Raw genomic sequence first — 27,813 nt, 5'->3', positions numbered from 1 at the left:
ACTTTTCAGCAATATAAAGGAATAAACTATTGACTCAAAAAAAAAAAAAAAGTTCTGATAATTGCTGTAACAAATTTGTCCTTATTTCTCTGTTGATCCCTTTTTGACCACAGTATTGAGGTGTTTGGATATAGGGTGATCCTTATCCTTTCCCCACCATGTTTTCTTCCAAAAGAAAAACAAAAAACAACAACAAAAAACCCTGCATTCACTTGCGTGTTCATCCCCATTAAAATTTTGTGCCTATTTTACCAACCATATCCTTTCCTGCTCACCCAAGTGCCTTTTCTGCCATGGTTTGTTGATATTTCAAAAGCCCAAGCCCTTCTCTTAATAGTCATTCCTTTGTCACTGTTGGCAATTTTGCCAGATTTATCAATTCCATTTCTTCCCCAATGTTTCTCCATGTTTTCCCACAGGAAAACACTAAGTACTTGGGGTACTAGGTACAGCCCCTGCTTTCACCCTTACTCTGCCTCCCCACTTACTCTTTCCCTTTGTCATGTGTCTGTACCTCCAAATCTACTGTCCTCATAACAGAAATCTTTCATCCTCTTTGAAAAAAGTAGCCTCCACTCTTAAGTACTGAGAACTAAGGATTGATGGGTATGTGGGGGAGAGGGGAAAGTGGGCAATGGGCATTGGGGAGGGCACCTGTTGGGATGAGCACCGGCTGTTGTATGGAAAGCAATTTGACAATAAAGTATATTCAAAAAAGAAAAGAAAAAAGTAGCCTCCTCTGTTTTCATTTTATTTATCCTCCACTTCTTATACATCTCAATGCTGCCATGAAAAACAATTTCCTAGAAATTGGAGCATTAATACTGGTTGTATGATGACTAAGGATTACTATGTGTAATGGTATTGTGGTTTTGCTTTAAAAATGAGACCTTACCATTTGAGATAAGTACTGAAATGTTTATAGGTAAGATATAATCTCTGGGATTTGTTTTGAAAAGATACGAGAAGGGGTGGTGGGGAATGATAGGGCCAGACTGGCCATGCTGTTGGACCTAGCTGAGAGAAGTACATGAAGAGATCACTATTCTCTTCTATTTTAATATTCTCTATAATAAAATGGCAGAAAGTTTTTTCCTCTTCACCTGCTATAGTTTGGGCTACTCTCATAAGATCTAACATAATATTTGGATGACTTTTGCCATTTAAATGTTACTACAAAACCCAATGCCCAAAATACAAAATTACTACATCCTATGGTATATATACTAACATTATGTATACCAATATTAAATACCAATAATACAAATTACCATTTATTCTTTACTATGCACTAAGCTACTAGGCATTGTTAACGTGATTTACATAAATTATCTCAATTTATTCTTCACAATATGCCTATCAGGTAGTAATCACTAAAGGCTCAGAGGAGGTTAAGAAACTTGCCCCGTATCATAAGGATGGAAATAAACACTTTAAATAAATGTTCATTACCAGTCCCAAATATGAAGAATATAATTATTCCCACAATAACTCAAACACAATGCTCACATTCATATTGATGTACTTCATTTCCAAATTATCATAAGCTATCAAGTAGACTTGGCCAAAGACAAGGTTGAAATCAATTTACATTTACCTAGTTAATACTTGGTGGACTTAACAAATTTTATTTGCATTCACAATAAAATCAAGTATAACGCTAGCTGACTGTGCAGTCACTGTTTACAACCACAGTTGGAGGGAGGGAGGTAGCAAAGTTTAAAGGCAGCAGGTTTAGCCCCCTTAAAACAATCAATAGCTGTGTGCAACCATGGGAAATCTTGCCCTAAAGATGGTGGTGACCAATCCCCTACATGTTAGGCCACTGAATCCTGAGTAGTTCACATACATACACAAAATTTAGTGATTATATCTTAGATCAGCTTTAAAAAGGTTCATGCTATTGTGGATTTTAATGCAGCACAGTTCCTTAACATTGTCATTACGTCCTTAATGGAACTAATGCATTCCTAAACATATATTTTCACAAATTATTTCTACTGGCTTTAACTAAAAAACTGAAGATATTTTCATCTGGAAAATATCTAAATCCCAGGAAATAAAACTTAAGAATCCCTGTTTAAGGTACAAAATTGTTTTTTCAGTTCGTGCAACCTGCTGGCTTTTTAAAGAGTGTTTCTTTGGCATGAAAGGAAAACATAGGAGACATACAAATCTTTGTTAAGCTGTAAATTAACAAATCAGGGTACACGCTTCCTGAACACAGATCTCACTAAGAATATGTTTACTAAAAAAACAAAAACAAAAACAAAAACAAAAACCCTCAATGGGACCAGAAAAGGCTATAAAACGTTTTTTTAAGAAATTTCAAATCGATTCACTGTGTAACAAATCCAGTAACAAATGTCTTTATACAATTTCTTTAAAAGCCAGGTCCTTCTCCTAGCATATGGCAAATTCTTTTATTTACAAAAGCGCACATACAGAATCTCAGGAAATTGAGGTATTAGAAAATTGAGATATATTTATACAGCAGAGGTAGTAATGAAAATCCATAACTAAAAATGAGCTTATTTCTTGGCATTATCAAAACCTTACATTATAACCCCTACATTGTTTACATTTTCTTAAGTAGTAGAAGATAGATTTTGGCACTTTGGTGGTCTTTGTTATCCCTAGGTCTTTTAATTTGACGATCAAACACTGATTGCTCACAAACATATGCTTTGAGCTCTTTCTCCAGCAGTGTTAACAAGCTGTACCAAGCCCAGCACTCCCTTTGGCCAGGTGTTTTCCACCCCCCACTCCTGCCCTTTTGATGAATTAAATGAACTAGATGACCGACTAGAATCAAAGGTAACACACAACGTGGCCAGAGAACACAGCAAAATTAATCTTGTTCTCTCAGAACCAAAAAACACTTGCCTTTCCATCAGCATGAATGATCTTCCAGAATTAAAATTTAACTATAAATATGATATACTTTCATATTCGTTTGACCACTGGTAAAATGAGAAATGCCCAACCTCATTTAGGGATGAAATGACCTCAAATTCATATAAACTGAGAAATTATTAGGCTTAACTATGTAAAGTATCTTAACACTGAAAAGACAGGACAGTCTCATCAAAAGCTCATTTTTGGCACTTGAATTTGTGCATCTCTGCAACTCAGAAGACTTCCAAATAAAAACTGAGAGGGCTCTCAGAAGGGCTACATCACAATGGGGGCAGGGAGAGAGGTGGTGTCAAATACTGTATTGATGCAATAGACAGTCAATAGAAACAGTGCAGCTATACTCTTGCTTAGAGATCACTTTTAATCATGACCCTTCCATTTCATAGTTCAATAAATTAGTAGCCTTAAAAGTCCTATTGAAAAAATTCTTTCCTTAGTTACTCCCACTTAAATATTACCTAAAGCTATGCTGTCCAATAGCCACTAACCGCATGCGACTTTAAATTTCAATTAATTAAAATCAAAAATTCACTTCTTCAATCATAGTTGCTTCTCTTCAAGGGCTCACTAGCGACATGTGACTAGTGGCTACCATACTGGAGAGCACAAAGAACATTTTTATTATTGTAAAAAGTGCTATTGGATAGCACTGATCTGAAGAAAGTGCAGTGTGCTATATGCTCATGAGATTTTTCACTCTTTTTGAAAGCTGTTTAAAAGTATCACTATATCTCTGGGCTACAGATGAACAGTGATCTCTGCTCATAGCTGTCACAGGACAGTGTCAACTTTCCGACCATCACTCAGACAATTTATGAGGTACTCAGGAGTTTCATGTAAGTAAGACTCAAGTAAAACATGAACTCAAGATATTTTCACTATCTGACTATAAAAGAACAAAGTGAAGATTGCATGGATGATGAAAGTAATTCAGCACTCGTATTTAAAACAGATCTCTTTCTTCTACTAATATCCATAAATCTTCAAATATAAAAGCATGCATAACTACCATTTAAAGCTTCTCATGAGAATGGGGCAAATAGCCCAGATATTGCTCTATTTTACTTTGGTGTCTTAGCAAGGGGGCGGAGCTGGGGGGGGGGGGGGACATTACTTAAGTACAAACAACAACAACAACAAAATAGTAAATTAAAATAAAAACAGTCTTAGGAATTGCTACCAAACAAGGACAAAAAACCAAGTTTCGGTTTTAGGCATGCAAAAATGCTCTCATTTGTATTGATATCTGATATCTGAGTGGACTAACTTTGAATACTTTTAGGAAAATCAAGTTCATGTTATTTTCAAATTTACTTTGTCAGAACACAAAGTAGATAATAATTATATATCACTTCTTCCAAATAATTCTTGTATGGGAGGCATGAAGTGGGGAGCTGAATAGATTGCTTTTTTTTTTTTTTCTTAGTAGGTAAAAGCAGAACAACTCAATCATAAAATGCACACAGCTGTATCTAAAAGAAAAATGCAAACACAACTTAACCAACTTTATTTGACTGCATCTTATTTAGACAGCTTGCACATTTCAAATCCCATTAAATCTCTCTCTCCAAAAGGATATGGGACAATAGAAGAAAATTATGCAGCAATATCCAGTCATCAAACAGCAGTCCAATATTTTGAAATACACGTGATATTTTATAGATACTCAACTCATATCTGACGTCAATATAATTTATGGTTATGTTTTTACAAACCTGAAAGCCCTGTAACATTATAGCACTCATTTTAGTGATGTCATGGTGCACTGAAAAGTAACTCTGATGCACTACCAATTTGCTTTTATCTATGCTCCTGGAAAGTGATGAACTTCATGATTTTTAGACACCATAATAAATATACACATCCAGTCTTATACATGTCAGCCAATACCATAACACAGGGCAAGGTAAAGTTAAAACATGTGACAAACAAACTCCTTTACACAGATTTGTCAAGCAAGTAGGGAGGGTAATTGACTCAGTAAGTAGGGAGGGTAAAAAAACCAATTTTTTAATAATTTTACTTTTTTAATTTTGTTGGCTTCAACTTCAAAAACTACTGTCTGGTTTCTGATCTGTGGACTCCCCTAGAATAGTTTCATCCTAATGTAAGGGAAATTACAATCAGTCCACACATCAAAAAATGGTAGCATACCCGTTAGCTTCTTCAATACTAACATATATAGCTTCATGGTAGCATGTATAAAATGTTCAGCAGTACGAACTGCCAAACCAGTGTCAGTGGATAGTACAGTCAGTCTTTAAGAGGCAGCACCCCGTTAAAAGAAAGTTGCACCAATCTTGCTCAGTTTTAGCCAAGTGAACTCACGCTATCAATTTTAAATGAGATTGTTTTAAGATTATATAAGAAAGATGAAAGCCCAATATCAAGAAGTAAATGAATGTTTGATGCTGCTTCAACTGGAATGGAGACTTAGTTTTGATGCTGGGTTATCATGCTAGACATTGAAATTTTAGTCTACTTAAGTAAACAATTATTGTATACCCAATTAAAGACATAAGGTAGACATTTCTGTTCAACATACACCAGGCTGAACAATACGGCAACCATCTGACTTTTTAGCCACATGGTTAAGGTCACGTTTACAAACACCCAGTCAGTTCAGCGAAACCTGGTCAATTCTGGGAGAAAAGGTCAGTAGAGATGGTTTCATTGACAACCCACCAAAACATAATGGCTGAAATGAAAATCTAGCATGTATCTATCTACTTTAGAACTGTCCCCATTAGGGAGTCAAGCAAATGTATGTTCATCAGCAATCATTACTAATGAATCAGCAAGTCAAATATAAAGTGGTGAGATAAAATTTGATAACCCTTTTAGTTCAGTTCCCTCCATATCAACAGATATGGCATCACTATGATTGGCATTCCTCTAAATGCTAGAGCCCAAATGACATTTGATCAAAGACATACTCAAAACAGTCAGCTGGAAAGCTGAGTATTGAGTGATCGTTATATTTTAACGCCATCAGTACTCTACCCATTAAACTTTCAAGAGCAATATAAAATGAAAGAAAAAGTTGACTTTAAAAATGAGGAACTATAAATGATCCCACCAGCAGGAAGATTTTATTTTCACCAAATCTGTGTATCTTTATTTTTAAAATACTTGTTACCATGTTCACTTTCAAGACACTGCACTGAGCAAGGAGCAGCTTTCCTTTAAAAAAAAAAAAAAAAAAAAAAGGCAACAAACTTTCCTGAAAGGGGGCTTTTACCAACTGTTAATGGAGGTAGGGTTTTTAAAAATACAGTAATTATAGCCATAAAATAAAATTCAAACCAAATCCTAGAACAGAAGTAAAGCATATCCAAATTAAAGAAAAAACAACATAGATTCCTACAAAACATTTTTCACAGAGAATCAATCTTTTTTTTTTTTTTATGGGTACCTAGGTTTTCCAGTTAAATTATCCATCACAGGTTTCCTGACTCAGTTGAAAGCAATTAACTTATAAATTTGTTACACTGCACAGATTGACCAAAATACAATGTAACTGAACATGGTGATAACTATTAAGAAAACCCATAAAACTCACTCCAAAAAAATACTCCAATTTTCCCTTTTGTTTTTCTGGAAACTAAGCAAAGCTTCCCCAAGAATTTGCTTAAGTAAGTGAAAAGAAAATAAAATCAGTTTAAAATGGATACAATGAACCTTCAAATTTATTTCCAAGACCAAGAACCAAAAGTGAAACATTTTAAGAAATGGAAGCAATGTGAATCCAAATCAAGTGGGAAAAAAGTTCCAGCTACTTTGTAAAAGCTGTTCTTCACAGCTTAGCAATAATTTTGATTAAATAAAATCATACCGATTTACATTAATTTTCTATTCTTTTCCAAAAATTCCCTCACTCTCAAAAAAAAAAAAAAAAAAAAGTGCATCCAAAACCCAGCAATTCCCGGCTCCATCAACTTTTCTCATCCCTTTTGAGTCATTTCTCAAAGATTTTCCAAGTAGATTCAACTTCTTACTGTAAGGAAAGAAGGGACTTTACAGTAAACCACTCTGTCACTCACCTGGAAAAAAGTATCCAAATTATAAAAATCTGAAATAATTTATTATCAAATTTAGAATTTAAATAAAAACAAAAGTTTGCTTGCAAAGGCCTGAAAGAAAAGGAAAAGAGAGCATGCATTCAAAAACTAGAGATGAAGACAAATATACTTATCTACACAGGCACTGGCAGACGCAATTTAATTGTTATCTTTACTCATTGTAAGACACACCCAACCCTACATAACATTTTTTTTCATTCACTAATCACTGAGGTACCAATATCCAAGAATGGAAAATTTAATATTGAAAAAATAAAACCTAAAATTGAAGCTTTTCCCCCACCCCCTTCAGAAAACTATGGCAGGTTTCATGTGAAATGTTAGTATACTTAGAGATTTTTACAATCTACATTGGCTTTTTTAGGAACAAAAATCATGTTCCACTTACTGGTTCTGTGACAAAATGATCACTGTGTAAATAACATTGTCAGCAGACTTTGCAAATGAACAAACAAATCTTGGCTATCAACTGGCACATCTTGCTGGTACCAAAAGAACTCTTTAAGTTTAAAACAATCTCTTTTAATTCAGAACAAATGCGCCATGCCAAAGTGCAACAAATATTGTGCGACACTCAATGAGACACTGACAGGTAAGAGCTGCATGGAAATTACTAAATCCACCTGCAAAGCAATTCTGTACAAATTGCATTGCATGCAAAGGTCGATTCTGCGTGGTTGGAAAGTTGTTCCTTGGTATCAGTTTCTCAACGCAGCCACAATTTAAGTCGCAGTGCATCAACTCCATTTAAATAGTATCTGAACAGCCTCTTATCTCGAACAAAACCAAGATTTTCATAAAGTTTCAAAGCAGACTTATTCGTTATTTCTGTTTCCAAAACAACCTTCAAAAAAAATATGAGAAAACTAAGTTATAATTTTATATATTTGAAATTAGCTTATAATTTTCTTAAGTCGACAAATCACAAAGTAAACATCAAATATTTAAGAAAAACATTCCATATCGGTTTTAAGATTGATGGTGAAAACAACAAATGTTAATGATGTAAAGAAAGAACCCAGAAAATGGTCATCGTAATAGTAATTTTCTCTTGGGGCAAGAGGAGGTAGGAATGTGGACATTTTCTGTTCTATTGATTTTTGTGATGTTTGGAATTTTTAGCAATGAGAATATACATTTTATACTAAACCAAAGATGAATTATTTCCCCGTGGAGAAAAGTAGTGTGACAAAAAGATGAAGAAAAGAAAAAAAATCAACAATACAAACTTTAAGAAAATACAATTTGACCTCCAACTCCTTACTCCTATATTTTCATTAATGTGTCGTCATTTATCCTGACAACAACTACCCTATTTGTCTAGAATCTAGACCAGAATCTGCAAATTACGGCCCTGGAGCCAAATGTGTCTATTGCTTGTTTCTGTCAATAAAGCTTTATTGGAACACAACCATGGCCATTTGTTTACATGATGTCCATGACTCCTTTTTCAACACAAGGCAGAGTTGAACAGTTGCAACAGAGATCTATAGTCTGCAAAGTCTATAATATTTACCCATTAGGCTCTTTGCAGAGAAAGTTTGCCAATCCTAGACCAAAGATACCCAAACATTAGTTAACTGGATTGCAGACACCCTCCTCTGGAGTTTCTGAGTAGATTTGGGGTGGGGCCCAAGAATTTATATTTAAAAAAAATTGCCAATTGATGCTGATGATGCTAGTTGGAAAACAACAGTCTGAAACCATTGACTATACATTATGGACATCAACACCGAACAGAAGAACACATAAAATATTAACTTCTGAGTTGTTTTTAGTATTACTGAACAATGGCCCTGACAATGAAGAACTGACACTTTTTGAACATTGTGTGATTTTCTTTTATTATTATTATTATTTCTACCTTCCTCTACCCAAACATCCTCTATCCCATCCTCCTACCTTTTATATACACAGCTCTATTTGCCTTTCTATTGATTCTCAACCTACCTCATTGAGAATTGTCAACAAAGTGAGCCACAGTTACTGTTGGGATGTCATAACCCTCAGGTGTTTGAAATGAGGGCAAAGTATTTGAAAAAGGGCAAAGTATAATTAAACAAGGGTCCAAGTGAAGCCTATGAGTGAGTCACTTTCTATCAAAGGTACCAAAACATTTGACAACTATTCAAGTAGATGTAAATAATAGAGAAGAAAATGTACTTCATCATATCCAAAACTGAACTCATGATCAACTCCTCCTCAATGACACATATCAGTAACAATGCCTCAAACCTGAAAACCTAGGAGTCACTATTGAGCTTCTTTCCTCTCTACCCACCCCCCCCCCCATATACATCCAACCACTATTTCTCTTCTCTCTTAAATTTCTCAAATAACCTCTTTTCCTTCTATCCCTACTCATACCACTGTAGTCCAAGCTGGCATCAACTTTCACTGTAATTACAAGATACTCCTAACTCAAAAAGCCTCCCATTTTCTTTAAGTAGAATGATGTTCTTGTTAACCTCTGTTTAGAACCACTTACTGACTCCCTTTTGTCCTCAAGATAAAGTTCACAAATTATAGATAATCTAGGGGCACCTGGATAGCTCAGTCAGTTAAGCATCCGACTCTTGATTTCAGCTCAAGTCATTATCTCATGGTTTGTGAGACAGAGCCCCGCATCAGGCTCCACATTGACAGCCATGATCAGGCATGTCAGTCATTGACAGTCATGATCATGTGAAATTGTGATTTCACAATTCATGAGACTGAACCCACATCAGGCTCTGTGCTGAGCCTGCTTGGGATTCTTTCTCTCCCCCCCTCTTTGCCCCTCCCACACTCTTTCTCTCTTTCAAAATAAATAAACTTAAAAAAAAGTTCAAAAAATAAATAAAGATAATCTAAACAAACTTAAAAGGCCCTCAAATTATGGCATCTACCTACCTCACCAACTTTGCTTTAGGTCTACCCCATGGTTCTCCATGATCAAGACTAAACTTTCAGTTTCTGGAACCCACCTTGATCTTTCCCACCTTAGATCTTTCACATAAATTGTTTTCTGTCTGGAGGGATGCTCTTCCTGTCCTCTTTGTTTTTGGCCTTAGCTTGTTACTTCCAGACTGGATGGATTATCCCTTTCTTTTTATACTACCCCGCTGACCTCATTCAACATTTGATGAACATGTCATCTCTCCTAGCTGATGAGCCCAACAAGGGCAGGATCATGTATACCTCCTTCACAGCCATTTCCTGTATACCTAACACTGCCTGACAAATAGAAGGCTCTCAGATATGTTAATTATATGCATCCTTAGCACCTTTCATTATATTACACACATTACTTAAATATTAAACAAAAGTATCATTAAACTTTTAAATGACCAAAGGACTTAAAGAGAAAGCATCATCTTAAAGCAACTGAGCAAATCACATGCTAAATCTTGAATTTTAAAAGATCTAAAAACAGGTAATTAATAATTCAGGATAAAGAGAAAATGTTCCTAGGAAGGAACATTTGTCTTATTTCTTTTTAAGTTTATTCTGAAAGAGAGACAGACAGACAGACAGTTCTGTGCACTGTCACCACAGAACCCAATGCAGGGTTGATCTCACAAATTTTGAGATCATGACCTAAGCCAAAATCAAGAGTCAGATGCTTAGCTGACTGAGCCACCTAGGCACCCCCCTAGGAAGAACATTTAAAGAAATGTTGTACAGCAAACAAGCTGGTTTAAGATAAGAATAAAAGTCAACAATTTTTCTCTACTCTTAAAAATATGGAAATTTATTTTTTAGTAATGTATACCATCTTCCAGTCTGGGACAGTCCAGTCTGATCAATACAGGTTTTCAATTTTGAACAAATCTCTTGGGTAACTCCTAGAACTCTGTTTTAGGCCACCACCTAATTACAGCTAAAATGTTACATCAAAACAATATGTGAAGCAATAAAAGTACAACTCAAAACTTGGAACTTGATTTCACAGAAAAAGGAGTGACAGGTTTGTTTGTTTTTTTTAAGCTAATATTTACTGATGGCTTACTAAATGCTATGTAAAGCATTTATATGCATTGTCATTTTATATCCATTTGTGATGTTATTTTCATAAACATCCTATGAAATAGATACGATTTTTCTCCAATTAACAAATGAATGAAACTCAAGGCCACCAGTAGTGCAAAAACAGACCAGACTCCATATCTGAACTAGACCTCATAATATCCACTCTTCTGTGCCTCCCCCTGATTATTTCCCCAGAGTAAACCAAAGTGGCAATGGAGATCTAACCTACTTACGACACAATGAAGGGGACCTAAGTCCATGTTCATTAGTATTTGGCAACTGAAAATATTAAGACACATCTGAGGCTAACTATGGCTACATAAATACACACTTGAGGTGTGGTAAAGAGTTGAATTCGCCTTTGTTGGCATCCTAGCAGATGAGTGAAATACAGCCCAATTACACAGACATGGAATTATACAAAGGGCTGACCTTATTTAAAACCAAAGGATAGTCTCGGTACACTCACATTCTGTCAATAAAGAGATCATCTGACAAAATAGGAAATGTCAGAAAAAAGTAACTTTTTAATACTTAATCACTTAAATTCTCTTAAATTAAAAGAGAATCTGGGTTTACAATGAAAACTCAGTATGAAACTATTCGTTTAGTCCACATCATGGGAGTATTACATAGGAAGCCAAAGGATAATGAGGTTATTTTGGTCCCAAAGAAACTTGGCAAAGTTGAATTCTACTTAACAGAAAAAAAAGATTACAGTGAAGTTCCACGGATTCTCTTAGCAACAAACCACTGTCAGGATAAGCCAAACTATTACAGTTTAGAAAGCCTTTTTTAATATTTTAGGCTGGAACTGCTGGAGGGAGGGCAAGCTGTTCACTGTTAGAACCTAAACACTAGCTTATCATCTGGCACTTCATAGACCTTATACTGACACTGCTGAATAAACTTTATTGTTCTTCATAACATTCCTTTAAGATCAGAATTACTACCACATTGCATACACAAAGAGAAAGACTATAAAAAGTTAAATGACTTGCCTACAATCACACAACTACTAAGTGACAGAAGATGAATCTAGAACCCAGGATTCTCATACCCAGTTCTTTAATTAGGACAGACTACTCGATCAAAAAATCCTTATAGTTTAAATAACTCCATTTTACTCTGTTCTTTACCTAGCAGCCTCTGTTTGATAGCCAAAATAGGTTTCCAGCGAAACTAAAAATGTTCAACATATAATTGTTAAACATAGAAAGCTTAGAAGTCACCTTCGTACATTATCAAAAAATAATAAAAATACCTTATATTTATACATAACTAAATACCATATGTATTTTGTTACTATGTAACAGATTACTGGTTATGCTAAATTAGACCACTGTTGGTAGGAATGTAAATTGGTACAGCCATCATGGAAAACAGTACGGAGGTTCCTCAAAAAATTAAAAATAGAACTACTGTGTGATCCAGCAATCCCACTTCTGGGTATATATCCAAAGGAATCAAAATCAGGACCTCAAATAGGTACTTAGTATCAAATATATACTCCCATGTTTATCACAGCATTATCACAACAGCTAAAATATGGAAATAACCTATATGTCCAATATCTGTCAACAAATGAATGGATAAAGAAAAGGAGCATATACAAACAATGGAATATTTTTCAGCCTTAAAGAAATCCTACCATTGTGGCAACATGGATGAACCTGGAGGACATAATGCTAAGTGAAACATATCAGACATAGACAAATACTGCAGGATATCACTTATATGTAGAAACTAAAATAAACTCATAAAAGCAGAAAGTAGAATGGTGGATCCCAGAAGAAATGGGAAGATGCTGGTCAACTAAAAATGTTTAAAGGTCACATAGAGCACATTTAAACTCAAGAAATGTGGTGTATTCTCATCATATAGGAGTTAATTCTGAGTATTGACATCACAGCAATCATACTTTAAATCTAAAAAAAATTTCTGAAATTTAAATTCCCAGAGATGAAGACTTCAAAAGGACATCTATAGATTAAAGGTAAAGCACTGTTCATCATGCTGACCAATCACCCCATTCTAATTTATTTCAGGAAAAAAGCACATAAAAGTAAACAGTCACTGTGTGGGTTATTTTAGATATACGAATCCTACTTTAAAAATAACATTCCAGGGGTGCCTGAGCGGCTCAGTCGGTTAAGCATCTGTCTGACTGATTTCAGCTCAGGCCACGATCTCAGTGGTGAGAAGGAACCCCACATTGAGGTCTATGCTGGATATGGAGCCTGCTTAGGATTCTCTCTCCCCCTATCCTTCTGCCTCTCCATGCGTGCATGCACTTGCTCTCTAAATAAATAAATAAATAAATAAATAAATAAGACATCCTAGAAAACTCATTCATGCTATTTGTGTGTATTTTTCTTACTATTTCCCCTAATGTAATACACAAAGCCAAGATGCTTGTCCTAGTAGCCACCAGTATGGCAGCAAGAGCATGTGTGGGTGTAACCAAATTCAAGCCAGATCAGTAATATGGGTAATGCATTTCTCATTCATGAAGCAACAAATCCCTTTGTTTCTTTTTTTAATGCTATAATTTTTTAGACAGCTCCAAATATACAGAAAATGAAAAACATCTTTTAGTTATGCTGTTTTAACATGTCTAATTCTGACATAAAAAGTTAGGAAAGTCATAGTAAGGCAAAATGAAAATATCTATTAGATTAGGAGAGTCTTTCATTATTATTTGAACAAAAACATGATCTACATTTCAACTCTGTGATTACTAACTTTGGTTTAATACGCTGTGAAATTATTTTAAAAATGACAAGAGCAACCAAGAGCAATATAAACTCAGCTCAAGGTCACAAATTCTACAAATAGAAGAGAAAGTAAAAATTGACTGGATGTGCATGGTAAGGCTTCACAGAGATTTCCAAATATCACTCTCTTTACAGGTGCATAGATTTAAACATTTCTATCTTTATAAGAATAATAATAAAAAAAAAACAGTACAAACTAAGTAGTAGAAAATGTAATTTAAACCCCTTTTCAAATGTATTTCTGATAATTTGTCAAAACTCCTTAACACTTGTAAAGAAAGGAAGGTTGGCCTAACTTAATAAAAGTAAAATTACATGTTGGTTACTTCAAAATTGGTCACTGTATCCTTAGAGAATTAAAATTTCAGTTTTCCTCAGAACAATGAATTATATATGACTGTTTTTATGTGCAATTTTTTTTTTTACCAAAAGGTACTTTAACTGATTAATAATGCTGTAGATACTTTTTTAAAAAATTTTTAATGTTTATTTATTTTTGAGAGAGAGAGAGAGACAGAGTGTGAGTGGGTAAGGGGCAGAGAAAGAGGGAGACACAGAATCCAAAGCAGGCTCGAGGCACTGAGCTGTCAGCACAGAGCCCAATGCGGGGCTTGAACTCATGAACTGTGAGATCATGACCTGAGCCGAAGCCAAACACCAAACCGACTGAGCCACCCAGGCACCCCTCCCTGTAGACACTTCAAAAAATTTTACTATGTACAAAAATAAGATAACTGCTCTTCCCAGAAAGCTTATAGAAAGCTCAAAGAGAAAGACAAGTTAACAATTACGCAAGTCGAAATTCACAAGTACATTAAAAAAAAAAAAAAGAGGTACAGATAAGATGCTGGTGGCACAGAACTAATTGATCAACCATCATATCGCAAATGCCACGCTAAGTACTAAGAATACAGCAGTAAACAAGAAAAGGCATCTCTGCTCTCCACAGTGGCTAAGGCAGACTCTGAACAAGTAAATTTCAGTGAAGTAAATTTTACAAAAAGAAACGTTAAGAAAACCACAGAAACTACACAATTGATTCTGTCCAGAAGGATTAAGGAAAACTTTAAAAAATTGTTATTGTATTGGGTCTTAAACACTCAGAAGTAGTTTAACAAGTAGGAGGGCCAAAAAGCTACTAGGCCTAGCAAACACATCAGTGAGAAAGTAGTTACAATGGATTGGAAGGGGAAGAAACCAAACCAAATGGGATGAAATTGTAATAAAAGGAAGTGGAACCAACAAACACAAATTAACTACCAAGAATTAGAAGAGAGAGGGGGATAGAATTGTTGCTTATATAGTTTAAAACTCAATGAAAGGGAGATTAAAGCCTTATAAGAAGTAAACAAAATTCTAACCCTGCATAGAGCAAATCCTTTATCTGAACAATATGGAACACACTAAATTTTGTTTAAAACATGGAAGAGTTAAAAACAAAAGAAAACAAAAAACATAGAAGAGTTCTTTAATTCAAAGGCAGAGTAATTCAAACTGCAAAAACGTAAGTTCATGGAACTGTCCCCGTTTCAGATTAATATTAAGTAAAACTCATTGCTTCAAAGGAAATTCAGAACAAGATCTTTAGGCCCACAATGAAAAGAGTATTTCTACCATAAAACGTATCACTAATTTAGGACCTTAACTTTGAGACTAAAACAATATAACCCAAATCTCCGTATCATTCCCCAGAACTTTCAAAGAAAAACCAATACCATTTAAACATTTGCTCAGTTAAGGTAAGGCACACACCCTGTCTCGCAGGTAGTGACTAGGATAACTCACAAAACGCATAGCTATAAGGAACATAATACTCCTCGTTCATAACATCCCTGCTCACTGGAAACCACTCTATTCAGGAGCAGTAGAGGATCAAAACATGGTCTTATCAACCCAAAGATTTCTCCAAATTCTTCAGCAACTTTTATGAAGCTTGACTTCTCTTCCTGATGAGCTACACCAGTGTGACTATGGTCCAAACAGATCAACATATGCAGTCCAATCCTCTTCTGCAAATTTTAGTTACATTAAAATGGTCAGGGTCACTGCATCTTTTACTTCTTGATATTAATAGCTGTGAATTATATGAGATCCTCCACTGTATGTGAATCATCTTATTTGAAATAACACTGAATGCCCTGATATCTCAGGATGACTTCCTCCGTGCTACCCAATGTATCTGTAGGCCTACTCATACAACCATTCTTTAGTGTGGCCTGTCGGAATACAAACTAATGTGAACAAGGAGCATGAGAATAGTCTAGGGTAAATCTCTGTATTCTGACATGGAAACACGTTCATGAGACACTGTTAAATGAAAAAAGTAATTATTGCAGAATAATAATTATGGTTTCGTTTGTATAAAGAAAAACTATTACACAGCTAAGATGTGTGCTTAGAATGTGAGGATACATATTTAAAGATTAACAGTAGCTATAAGTGGAAAGAAGAACAAAGCATTGAAGAGTGTGAGGACAGTGAAAGAAGGGACTTTGCACCCCCAAATATACACATACATATAATGGTTAATGAGTGTGTATAAATTTTGAACAGAAAAAAACCCACCTTAAAAAATTATCAAAACAAGTTACAAACTTTTGAGGAAAAATTACCTAATTTCAAGTATTTTGAGAACTCTCTAAGGCATCTTTGCCCTCTAATAACAAAGACAACTGTCCCTTGTAACGTTCATAAAGTTACTAGCATCATACAACTTTGTTCCTTCATAGTCACCATTGCTATATTAAAAACATCTACACTTCTCTAGTTTATACTTATTCTCTTCCACCTGAAGCAGTAAATTGTAACATTCCCAACCATCACCATTAGTTATGGAGCACTCACCATGTGTATGGCACAGTGCTGTAGGATACCAAAAAATTTATACCTGTGGTTAGGCTGTACAAACAAGCTAAACAGAAAAGATGCTCTTAGGTTAAAACATAGACAGGTCTAATTTTAAAAGTGGTTGTCTTTTTTTCTCCTTAGCCTTATCATTAGCTAATGCTGATTTTTTTTTTTCAAACATGAAATGCCTTTCATATGAACTGACAGTTGGCCCATAGATTAAACAAAAAAAAAGTTATTTAGAGAGAAACTAAGGCCGATATGTAAGGAAATTACAGTAAGATATGTAATAAGAGCCACCTTAAATGACTTAACTGATAACAAATCCTCTGAATACCAATTCCTCTGAATACCAATTATTTACTGAAAATGTCTAAGATTTCACCTTTATGTTTTGACAAAGAACAAATTTTAGCTCCCATTATCATCTTAGAATTTGTTCTAGGTCAAAACTCAAGTGCTTTTCACCACAAGCTACAATGTTATAATAATAGTTTGCAATGAAATTTGCAATACAATTTATTGTGGGATATTTATTTAAAAACCAAACTGATAAAATACAGACTAGGAAAAAAGGTTTTAAACATTTAGAAAGACTTACCTCATCACAGTCTCCTTCAACCATGGCATATATAGCTTTCTTAACCAAGTTAGTACCTAGAATACAGATCTGAGTATTAATGAAGGAAAATTTAGTTGCTTAAGGATACCTAAATTATCGTATTTATAAGCACAGAAATATCAAATGCTGAGTTCTACCTTGAACGCAGACAACAGACTATCTTAAGTGAGAAAAAATTCAGATTTAAACTGAGAGCCCAACAAACCTACATATAGTAATATAAGTTCCCTCTTAAAAGACATAGCTCCTTAGGCATCTCTTTTTCTCAGGTGTAATTATTTGCTCCAAGCAGGAGTTTGTGCTCTTCTGTTTGAAAGTAAGAGAAAAGGGAAAAAAAAAGGCAAGATATGGTACAGCCAGAACAGCCCAGGAAATCCTTGAACTAGCCAGAAGCTACAAGACCCTTGGGCCAATCTTGCCAAAGATCACACCAGAAACTGCTGTGGCCCAGAGTGGACCCAAGACACTGGGTTGGTTCCTACAAACCTTCCAGTGAGTCCGGGCATTCCCAAATGATGCCAGTGGGGTCTCTGTAAATGTCTAGCTAAATGTATCCTGGTTTAGGGTCAGATACACGTGGTACATTAAAGGGAAAAAACTGACAAATCTGATTCTAAGAAAACCAAATTGTTAGGAAATCTCTTCATTTTCAAACCATGTACATGAGCAAGAACACATTACATGGGCCAAACAAAATGTCTGAAGGTCAGGATGCAATCCTCAAGCCACCAGTTTCTGCCCTCTGAACTAGACAGATAATTGCCTATCATTTGCCATGAGCTCTTATCAGCTCTTTTCAATGCATCACTATAACAGGTCCAATTCATTAAAAACCCCAGCAGTAAACTCTTAACACTGTAAAAAATAAGTTGGTTAAATCTAATGTATTAAGTCAGCATACTCACAATGATTTCTCATGACCTCTCAGACTGTATGAAACTCTTAAATTGGACAATACTACTCGTATTTGAAACAACAACAACCACAAACTACAAGTGACAAACTGCTAGTAATTAAATACCGGAATAGGCATCAATTCTTCTTCCACAAATACTTACTTAGCTTCACTAGATCCCAGGATTTGACATGCTCTGACAAGTGCTCAATCCCCCATCCCGAACAAAGAGCCAGTAGGTCCTAGACACTAGGACAGTAGTTCTTAACCAGGCTTATATCACAGTCAGCTGGGGACACTTCAGTCCTACTTCTAATAGGACACACAACATTCTCAGGAAGAGAGACCGAAACATTTGTTTTTAAACCACCCACATGATTCTAATGACCATTATAAATCATAAGTATAAGATTGACTGAAAATGCCAGGAAAAGTAGACCCAAGAAAGAGATGAATTTGGGAATAGTAAGAAACAATTCTCCTGGTCCTCCCTGAATTGCTAATATAATGTTTGAGGACTAGAACTAAATAATGGTAACAATTTCTCCTTAATTTTGCCTTGAGCTCCACTTAACCCAAGTATAGACAGCTCCTAGAGGGCTGTGATCAAGTGCCCCAAAATGCTATTAAGAGCTGCAGTACGTAGTACAATGCAAAGCATTTTGAATGGGATCAAAAAAATGTCTGGAAGTAAAAACTGATTCACCTGTTACTTATTAGAAAGATAATTTCTCAACAAAACATTAATAAAGAAAACAATTCATTTTAGGAACATTTTGAAAATATTTTGAAATAAAAATAACCTTAATTTTCTCCCCTTAGCTTCTTTCTCATTTCTATACATTTACATTTAAGTCTTTTGCTTCAAAAAACAAAAATGAAAATAACTTATGCATTCTTTTAGTGACATAATATTTTCCTTACCAATGCCATTTCTCCTGTACTTGGAATCCACGGCTAACATGGCTATATAACCTCTGCGGAACATCTTTTTGTGCATATCCAACTTGCAAACGATGGCACCTACACACTCCTCCCCTACCATGGCCTTAAAAATAAACAAACAGTTATGAAGAATACATTGCCGTCAGGTACCGCACAATTACCCAGGGAAACAGCAACCAACCACTGGTCAGCATTTTTGAGGAAAGAAGAGAGAAGAATTCTAGTAACAGAGCAATCACAGAAGTTTCAGGAATCTAAATCCCAGAACTCCTTCAGAAGTTCCAGTTTTAAAATCTTTCAACACTGTTTAGGGCATAAATGTCTTATGCTCATTATCAAAGCCTGGGGGGAAAAAGCAAGATTTCCACAAAGTTAATACTCAAGTACTTTATAAGACGTGCTTATAATTATTTGCAATAAAGACCTACATATTTAAGATTTGGGGAGAAATACGTGAAAGTAATTTTTTTAAGAAAATGTCTCTTCAAAAGAAAGAAAGAAAATGTCTCTTCATTAGGGTATAAAATACTGTGAAACTTATCAAAGTACTATAAACTTAAATGTAATTCTAACAAAGTTTTAGTGAAGGACAGAACACCTAATATTTATACTACCTGACAGTAGAGTTCGATTTTGAGCAGGAAAAAAAACAAAAACAAAGACAAAAAAATGCAAACGACTTTCACAAAAAAAGATGGTTATTAAGGTATTCCTTGGATCCTCCCCAAGGGTTTTTGTTAGTGAAGGACTACAAAGACTAGATATTCAATGGTCTAGTCACTCCCGACAATGTCATTATCACAAAGCTCAAAGAATATCTAGAACTTAAAACCAGAGCTTCATATTAAAGTGAAAGCTTTAATTTTACGGAGCTACTTTAATAAAAATTTATGTCTTTCCAGAATATTAAAGGTTAAATGCTGAACAAATGCTAATAATCCCCCATTTTTATTAAGATTTCCAGTGTTACCATTGAAAATAAGTTTTTCAAAAGTTCTGTCACTGATGAAAAGTTCTAGTAATACTGTATTCTGGTAAATATCAATAGGGCAATAGCTTTAATTGTTTAATAATGTGTCAGCTAGTTAGAAATATTTGTTTGCTCTAAAGAGCACTCATTTAAAAAATATGAAAACTTCAAATTATCTCTTAATAAAATAAAATTCCCAGAAGAAACTATTTCAACAGCAAAAACCAGGAATTGGTTTAAAAAATTTAAAAGCCCATTTTACACTTAATTTTAACTTAATTTTGATGTGACATTTAATTCATCATTCTGTAAAATGATTAAAAAGACTTTTTTAAACTGTGAGAAAAATCTTTTAGATAATTCCAATCCATTTCACACAAACCTGAACTAGGTCAGAAAAATCCTTTTGAAGGGATATTAAATTGAATAATCCACTTAATTCATTTCTGTTTTATCACACAATCCAAAACTATCTTGGACAATAAACCTCTAAAACTGTTATTTCCATTTTCATTCACAATAAATCAATCTGGTTCTGTAAAAGCTGTTTTCAAAAACTAAAATTTCTGGGGCACCTCGGTGGCTTAGTCAGTAAAGCATCTGACTCTTGATTTTGGCTCACGTCATGTTCTCACAGTTTGTGAGTTTGAGCCCAGCGTCGGGCTCTGCACTCAGAGTGCAGAGCCTGCTTGGGATTCTCTCTCTCTCTCTCTCTCTCTCTCTCTCTCTCTCTCTCGCCCTACCCAGCTCTCACTCACACTCTACTCTCTCTCAAAATAAATAAATAAATAAATAAAAACTTAAAATTTCTTTATGAAATAATAGCTGAAATACACACAAAAGTGGCCTGGTTGAACAACTCTGACAGCATTTTCTGATTTTAAAATAACTCATCTCAAATATATGTGGTTGTGTATACATGTATGTACATACATGTTAGGCCCAAAAGTACATTTTAAAACTTTTTTAAGTAGGCTTCACGCACAGCATGGAGCCCAACGTGGGGCCCAAACTCACGACCCTGAGATCAAGAGTAGGACATTTAAATGACAGAGCCATACCCAGGCACCCCACATTAAAAAACTTTGTGACCTAAGGTTGTAAATTAGGGAAAACGGAAATCTATATAAATCTATGACATAAAACTGTAGGACAGCTACATTTCACAATTAATAAACCATCTCAAAGAAGAAAGAATCAAAACCACTAGACACAATACATTTGGACAATACTTCCAAATTGGATAGGAATTTCAAACAAATCTTCTTTTGACCAAGGTAGTAAAAGGCGAACAAAGTATTTTATCAGTTCATGCTTGGACTAGATTGACTCTTCCTAATTAAGAATATGTAGGAGCAAAAATCAAGTGGTACTCATCGTTAAAAAATAAAAGCCCAATGTGGCACCTGGGTGGCTCAGTCAGTTAAGCGTCCAACTTCCACTCGGGTCATGATCTCATGGCTCATGGGTTCGGGCCCCACGTCAGGCTCTGTGCTGACAGCTCAGAGTCTGGAGCATGCTTCAGATTCTCTGTCTTCCTCTCTCTCTGCCCTTCCCCCATTCATGCTCTGTCTCTCAAAAACAAGTAAAAAATGTTAAAAAAATTTTTTTAAAAATTACAAAAAAATAAAAGCCCAATATATAATGTACTCTTACTAATAAGATATTCATAGTGAGGAAGGCCTACCCTACTATTTTTTCCTGAGAAACTGCTGATGAATATGTAAGAATTACTAAACTGCTTATCAATTTTTCCAAATAAAAGCTTCTCCACATATATTTGGAAGTCATACTATTAAATGTGTTCCTTTTTCAAGGATGGGAACTGAAAAAATCTTGGCAAGATTAAGACTTAACTCTACAAGGCCAATTGCTTGTCAATCTACAAAACTTGAAAACTACAAGTTGTATGAAATAGAAATTCCCAAATTCCAGAATGCTATACATAGGAAAACAGAGGAAGCCAGAAAGTTAAATTTAGAATAAACAGAAATACTATAGTACATCACTGGTAATAAGTTTAAGAAGTTCAAAAAGGCACTAAAAGATAAAAATACCATGAACTCAAAAATGGCAAAGATAAATTAGTTAAGAACAGAAAAATTGACAGGGTCTCCCATTTGTATAGTACTCTACTATCACATCTGTTACAATTATTAGAAGAGCCATAAGAAACTGTCATTTTTGTTAGTCAGGTTTGGTCAAGTGCTGGCAATTTTCTACGGAAGGTTCAACCTCATACATTCCATTTGATCCATTACAGGTTATATATAGAAACCAAAAACATTTTGGAGGTTTTTAATCTCTTGAGATTATTGATGTTTGCCAGGACAATTTAACTTGGGGACACAATGATCTTCCCTGAAGATCAAGGGTATGTCATTTTTCAGATTCTTACTTATTTCCATAATGAGAGGTCAGGTAAAGTTCTAACTTTACCTCTCTGCCACTAAATATCTGAAGCTTTTTTTTTTTTAAGATTTTATTTTTAGGTAATCCCTATATCCAATTTGGGGCTCAAACTCACTACCCTGAGGTCAACAGCAGCATGCTATGGGGCACCTGGGTGGCTTAGTTGGTTAAGCATTTGACTCTTGATTTCAGCTCAGGTCTTGATCTCATGAATTGTAAATTAGAGCCCCATATCAGGCTCTGTGTTGACAGCATGGAGCCTGCTTGGGATTCTCTGTCTCCTTCTCTCTGCCCCTCCCTGCTGGCTCGCTCGCACTTTCTCTCTCTCCCTCAAAAATCAACATTAAAAAACAAAAAAAGAGTCGCATGCTCCATGGACTGAGCCAGCCAGGCACCCCTAAATATCTGAAGATTTAAACATTTTTTAAGTCACTCGGGTCCTTAATTTTTTTTCATTAAAAAAAAAATGAAGTTGAGCTAGATTATATTTAAGACCCATTAGAGTTCTAAAATGATATGATTTAAAATAAACATACACAGTTATATTTATTTTAAATTGTTCTTAGAGGAAATTCAAATTTTTTAAACGCCAACATAAAGGCCCCAATTCTAAGTGGCCTCTGATTAACTATTGTTTTCTGTTCCATATCTCCAGATACATACTTGCGCTAATAAATCTTAGATGTCAACCACTTGTACATATCTCAATTTCCAGATATTCAGAATTTAATATTAAACAAACTATTAAGAACTAAAGTACAAATTAGCTGGCGAACTGGAAGGAGTCTACGTAAAATCAAAACTAAAGTTTAATATTAGGTTTATCAGAGTCGAAAATGGAAGACAAGTTGAGAGAGGTCCAGGTAATATCAGAACCCAAAGCTGACTAAATATTATATATACAACTATTTTCTGTAATTAATAGAAATACATATTTCAATTTAAGGTTTGACTCAGTCATATACTTTTGTGGGTAAATTTACAATTAAATCAATCTACAATTTTTAGCAATTACAGTGGCATTTAACGACACATATATAGTGCTATAAAATCATCCCCATATTCACCGACATAGGCATGTCTTAGAACTTCTATGTTGATACAATGGTTAGAATCCTGTAAGAGCAGTTTTGTAGAATATAAGATAGTTCCTACAGTTTAAACAAATATACTAAATTGAAGTTTAGCAAAGTGAACATAGAAAACAGCAGAACTACCATTATCTACAATTCTGAGGTTATATTTTTAGATTACCACCAAAATACAGAATCAGAATCAGAAAGATGGATTTCTAAAGAACTGTCATAACATCTTGGGGGGATGTGCAACGAAGTGCTAAGTGCAATTACGTCAATGCTAAAACATAAATAGTAGTAGCTTCTCCCTTTACATAGCAAAAAATATGTCTTAAAAGCATGTTGCCTTTCTTCGGTGAAATTCAAGAAATAAAATGCTTGTGAGGACACGATACAAAAAAACCTTCAGTTAATATTTAAGTGAAAGGTTTCAGAATAAAATTGGACAATATTTTTGGGAAGAAACTATTGGTACGGCCAGTACTACATAAATTAAAAAAAAAAAAACAAGAAAACTATTTAGCTTGTTTCATAGCCAAATCTTTTTCACTTACATGGAAATCAAAAAATTCTGTCAACTGTGCTTTACACAGCCTGTGTCACTATTAATATGTACGTATATGATCAGTTTCTTAAAGGAAAAAATGAGATTAGTAACAGTTTCACACTTAAGTTTCCTACATTCCACAAAACGGTATTTTGTTCGAGCTTCAGGGTCTTTCAGCCACCAGAAGTGTTAGTAGTGCCTTCTACAATCTAGCACCAGAAAGCAGGCTGGCTACAACTGCTAATTGTCCTGAATTGTCCTGTCGAAGTAAAAGGAAACAATCTCCATAATTACAGAAAACGCTTGTAAGATTTAATTCCCCAATGTGGCCACAGCAAGTTTACTGACAATCATGTTCACCAAAACATGTTTATGCATACACTCTTCCCTGATTACGGCTGTAATTGAGAGATTAATAAAGCCTGTATCCGAACAGAACCATGTTCAAATTAAATGATTGCAAAGTGCTTTGAGGATGAGGGAGGGTAATTAAAGACGGTTAAACATGATTATAAGCTAATATAAACAGAATCGAAGACCCCCAACATGCATCATACAGGCTTGTTGCATTTACATAAGTACCAAGTTAAGCCAGATCAAGAAGTCTTACCTTCAAAACAGTTTCATTAAAAAACTAGGAGTGTGGACACGCACTTTACATCATGTAACGTACTATGAAACGCAGAAGTATACATCCACTGCCACTCTCAGCCCTCACACTCCCTGCCCTGCACGGCCTGGATCTCTCTGCTGCGTTCACCCTCTTTGCATTCCATCCACTTACCAAGAAGCACAGCTGTGGCCAGTTGTGGATAAAATATCTATAGGTATAAATGGAGTAGGGTTCAGACAGATCTTTGGTGATCAGTCTCATGATATCGGGCATTTGTAGCTCGGATTCATATCGGACATAACGTATCGTCCGATCCTCCCCAGGCTCAACCTCCCGGCCTGAGGGGCTTCTTAAACTGCAGCCGGCGGTCAGGGATGAAGACAGCAGCCGCACCTGCTCATCTTCCTCCTCCTCCTGCTCGGTGCCCTCCGCCAGTCCATTGCGGGCCGCCGCAGGATCGCTCGCCGCCACTGCCTCCGCCGGGCTGGGGAGCGCAGTTCTTCCATTATTGGGGAGGCAGTGAGGGGGGCTCTCGCCCGAGTGTACCCCAGCTCCTTTTGTTGCAGTCGCTCTGGGCCCCCCGTCGGGGGTGGCCGTGGTCGTGGCCGCCTCGGCCGCGCTCAAAACCTTGCTCTTGAGAGAGGCGGCCGCCCGGAGGTGCCGCAGTTCGGGGCTGATCAATCCGTTGAGCTGCTGCTGCTCCTGCGGCGGCTGAGGGCAGCGGAGGCACGGACGCCCCTTGGCCGCCGCCGTCGCCTCGCCGCCCGCCGGGCTCCTGCCGCCGCCGCCGCCTTCGTGCTCCTCGTCGTCCTCCTCGTCCTCGCTGCAGCAGGCGAGGGCGGCCCCCGCCGGGAAGGGACAGCGGGGCTCGGCCGCCGCCGAGGCCGGAGGTGCTGGTGGTGGGAGGAGGCTGCTAGGCCCAGGCGGTACCTCCGCCATCCTAGAGGCGACACAGACCGAGAGGGGAGGCCATGAGACCCCGCGGACGAGCGCGGAGCAGAGAGGGCTTCGGGCGGGGGGGTGGAGGGGGGGCGGCGAAGGTGGAGGGGGGGGAAACAAAGGCAGAAACCGTCCCTCACGGAGCAGCCCCCCCAATTCCGCGCCCCCCCCCCCCCGCTCTTCAGCGCCGCCCAGCTGTTCAGCCGGCCACCGTTCCCGTCCGCCCGCACCCATCCGCTGGCCCTGTCACCCCCGGCCCCTCCCTGTCCCCTCCGCGAGGCTCACCCCGCACAGGTCCCCGCCGCCACTGCCGCCACTCCTCTTCCTCCTCAGCCGCCGCCGCCGCCTCCTCCGCCGCCGCGGCCGCCTCCACCGCCGCCAAGGTTCACACTCAGCCGCCGTCGCCGTAAAGCGCCTCGGCTGTTACCCCGGGTAAAGTTTCCTAGGCCTGGCTTTACGACACTTCCCTGCCTGCCGGCTGCCGGGGCCAAGGGAAAGGGGCGTGGAGGGAGGTGACCTGTGGAGGGGCGGGGACGAAGGTGTCTCCTGTGGGCTCTGGGGGAGGCTGCGTGCTAATGGGTGGGGCTGTGGGGCGGGGAAGTCGCTGAGGGCTTTGGAGTCTCCGGCGCCTAGTCCGCTGTCCTCGGCGTTGGGACTCCTCAGCCCGCGGAGCTTGCGACGCAGGACCGGGGAGAGATAGGCGGGACGGGCGCTCCCTCTCCCAACCCCGTCGCCCCCACGGAGCTGTCGCGAAGCCCGCCCGCTTGTGGCTTGTTGACCACGCCACTCTCCTAAAAATGCTCTTCCTCAGCAGTGCTAACTTTGCCCTGACCCGAGGAGCGGCGGGGGAGGAAGGCAGAGAAAGGAGGGCGGTTACCCGAGTCCCTTAAAAATGGAGCAAAACGGGAGAAAATCGAAAGAGACAGGAAGTTAAAAGGTGTTGAAAACTGGTTTGTTTGCAGTGTGAATTGTTTAACTACTCTGCCCCTTTGAGACCAGAGACGGTGGACAGATAGTCCTCTTCCTCTCTCCTTGTCCCCTTCACTCCGCCCAGGAATTTAGAGGTAAATGTGATTTAAAGTGCTAGACAGATGCAAGCACGCCTGGGGAAGAGTTAGAGATGGTGGAAGAAAGTGACAACGTCTGGTAAAGCACACTCCTAAACTTGTGACACAAGTTGTCACCGGGAAAGACACGTCCTGAACCTTCTCCCCAGTCACTCCACCAAGTGGTCTGCCCAGGCGGATGCAGATAGAACAGCCGCACGCACTTGAACATGTGGCTGCGCTCTTTCCCCTGTAGTCCGCAACCGGTGATTTCCAGCAGTTCTGTTCTTGTAACTCACCAGCCCACGGAGCAAACCCAAGTTTTTTGAAAACTGATTTGTAGAGCTAGTCATGTCAGCAGCAGATGGATGTTTTCAGGGACATAATCTGTGACTGATTGTGTTTACAACTTTCTGCCTTGATCTAAACTCTAGAAAGCGGCCTCTACTGTAGCATAGCAGTTAGGTACAATTGTTAGGATCCTTGTCACTAAAGACAGCAAGGAAAAGCTATCACGTTCCATCTAGAAGTTCAATCTGTAGTGATAAAAATAATGTGTTACTCTGTGCTAGCACTGCTGTAAGTATCTTGCGTGTATTTATTAACTCATTTATAGGTTTTTACAAAAACTAATTTATAGGTTTTTGTAGAAATACTGGCATTTGTGTACAAAGAGATGTAAATGTTTATTTCAGCCTTGTCTATAATAGGAAAAAATAAGTCCAAACCACCTAAGTGTCTATCAATACAGGATGATTAAGCTTAAGATACCAAAATACTATAGTTAATTATGTTATTTTTGAAATATAGTTAATTATGTTAATTTTGAAATTATAGTTAATTATGTTATGTTTGAAAGATTGAATATGATAGAATATATTGAATTATTAATAATAAAATATATTGGTACACTTCCAGGTACTATGGCTGCATTGCAAATTACGCCCACAAGGTAGTGGTAAAAAACAACCATTTATTATGCTGACGGATTCTGTGCGTCAGGAATTGAGATAGCACAGCAGGTATGACTTTTTTTCTGCTCCCTTATGCATAGTGCCTCAACTGGAAGGCTGAAGATGGGAATCCTCTGAAAAGTTTTCACTTTCATGTTG

General features: G+C 37.1%; 1 protein-coding gene across 1 annotated transcript; it reads right to left on the bottom strand.

Moving 5' to 3' along the window:
• Positions 1-4,403: 4,403 nt before the first annotated feature.
• Positions 4,404-26,068, bottom strand: NAA30 (N-alpha-acetyltransferase 30, NatC catalytic subunit). The gene is made up of 5 exons (XM_019451700.2): positions 25,941-26,068; positions 24,888-25,656; positions 19,078-19,201; positions 17,238-17,293; positions 4,404-7,845 (listed from the first exon to the last, which is right to left on the bottom strand). Exons 2-5 carry the CDS (start codon positions 25,653-25,655, stop codon positions 7,708-7,710), a joined length of 1,086 nt encoding a protein of 361 aa, XP_019307245.1. The 5' UTR covers position 25,656; positions 25,941-26,068; the 3' UTR covers positions 4,404-7,707.
• Positions 26,069-27,813: the final 1,745 nt, after the last annotated feature.

This window comes from Panthera pardus, unplaced genomic scaffold, assembly GCF_024362965.1.
Source record: "Panthera pardus isolate Hobbes unplaced genomic scaffold, ASM2436296v1 HiC_scaffold_24, whole genome shotgun sequence".
NCBI lineage: Eukaryota > Metazoa > Chordata > Mammalia > Carnivora > Felidae > Panthera > Panthera pardus.
This window is presented reverse-complemented; position numbering and strand designations above follow the sequence as displayed.

Bases quoted from the DNA above. Each gene is read 5' to 3' on its own strand.
- NAA30 (XM_019451700.2), bottom strand. From the start codon at position 25,655: ATGGCGGAGGTACCGCCTGGGCCTAGCAGCCTCCTCCCACCACCAGCA. The intron at 19,202-24,887 runs GTAAGTGGATGG...TTTATTTTTAAG, and splicing joins GGCCACAGCTGTGCTTCTTG to GCCATGGTAGGGGAGGAGTG. The intron at 7,846-17,237 runs GTAAGTCTTTCT...TTTTTTTTGAAG, and splicing joins TTGAAGGAGACTGTGATGAG to GTTGTTTTGGAAACAGAAAT.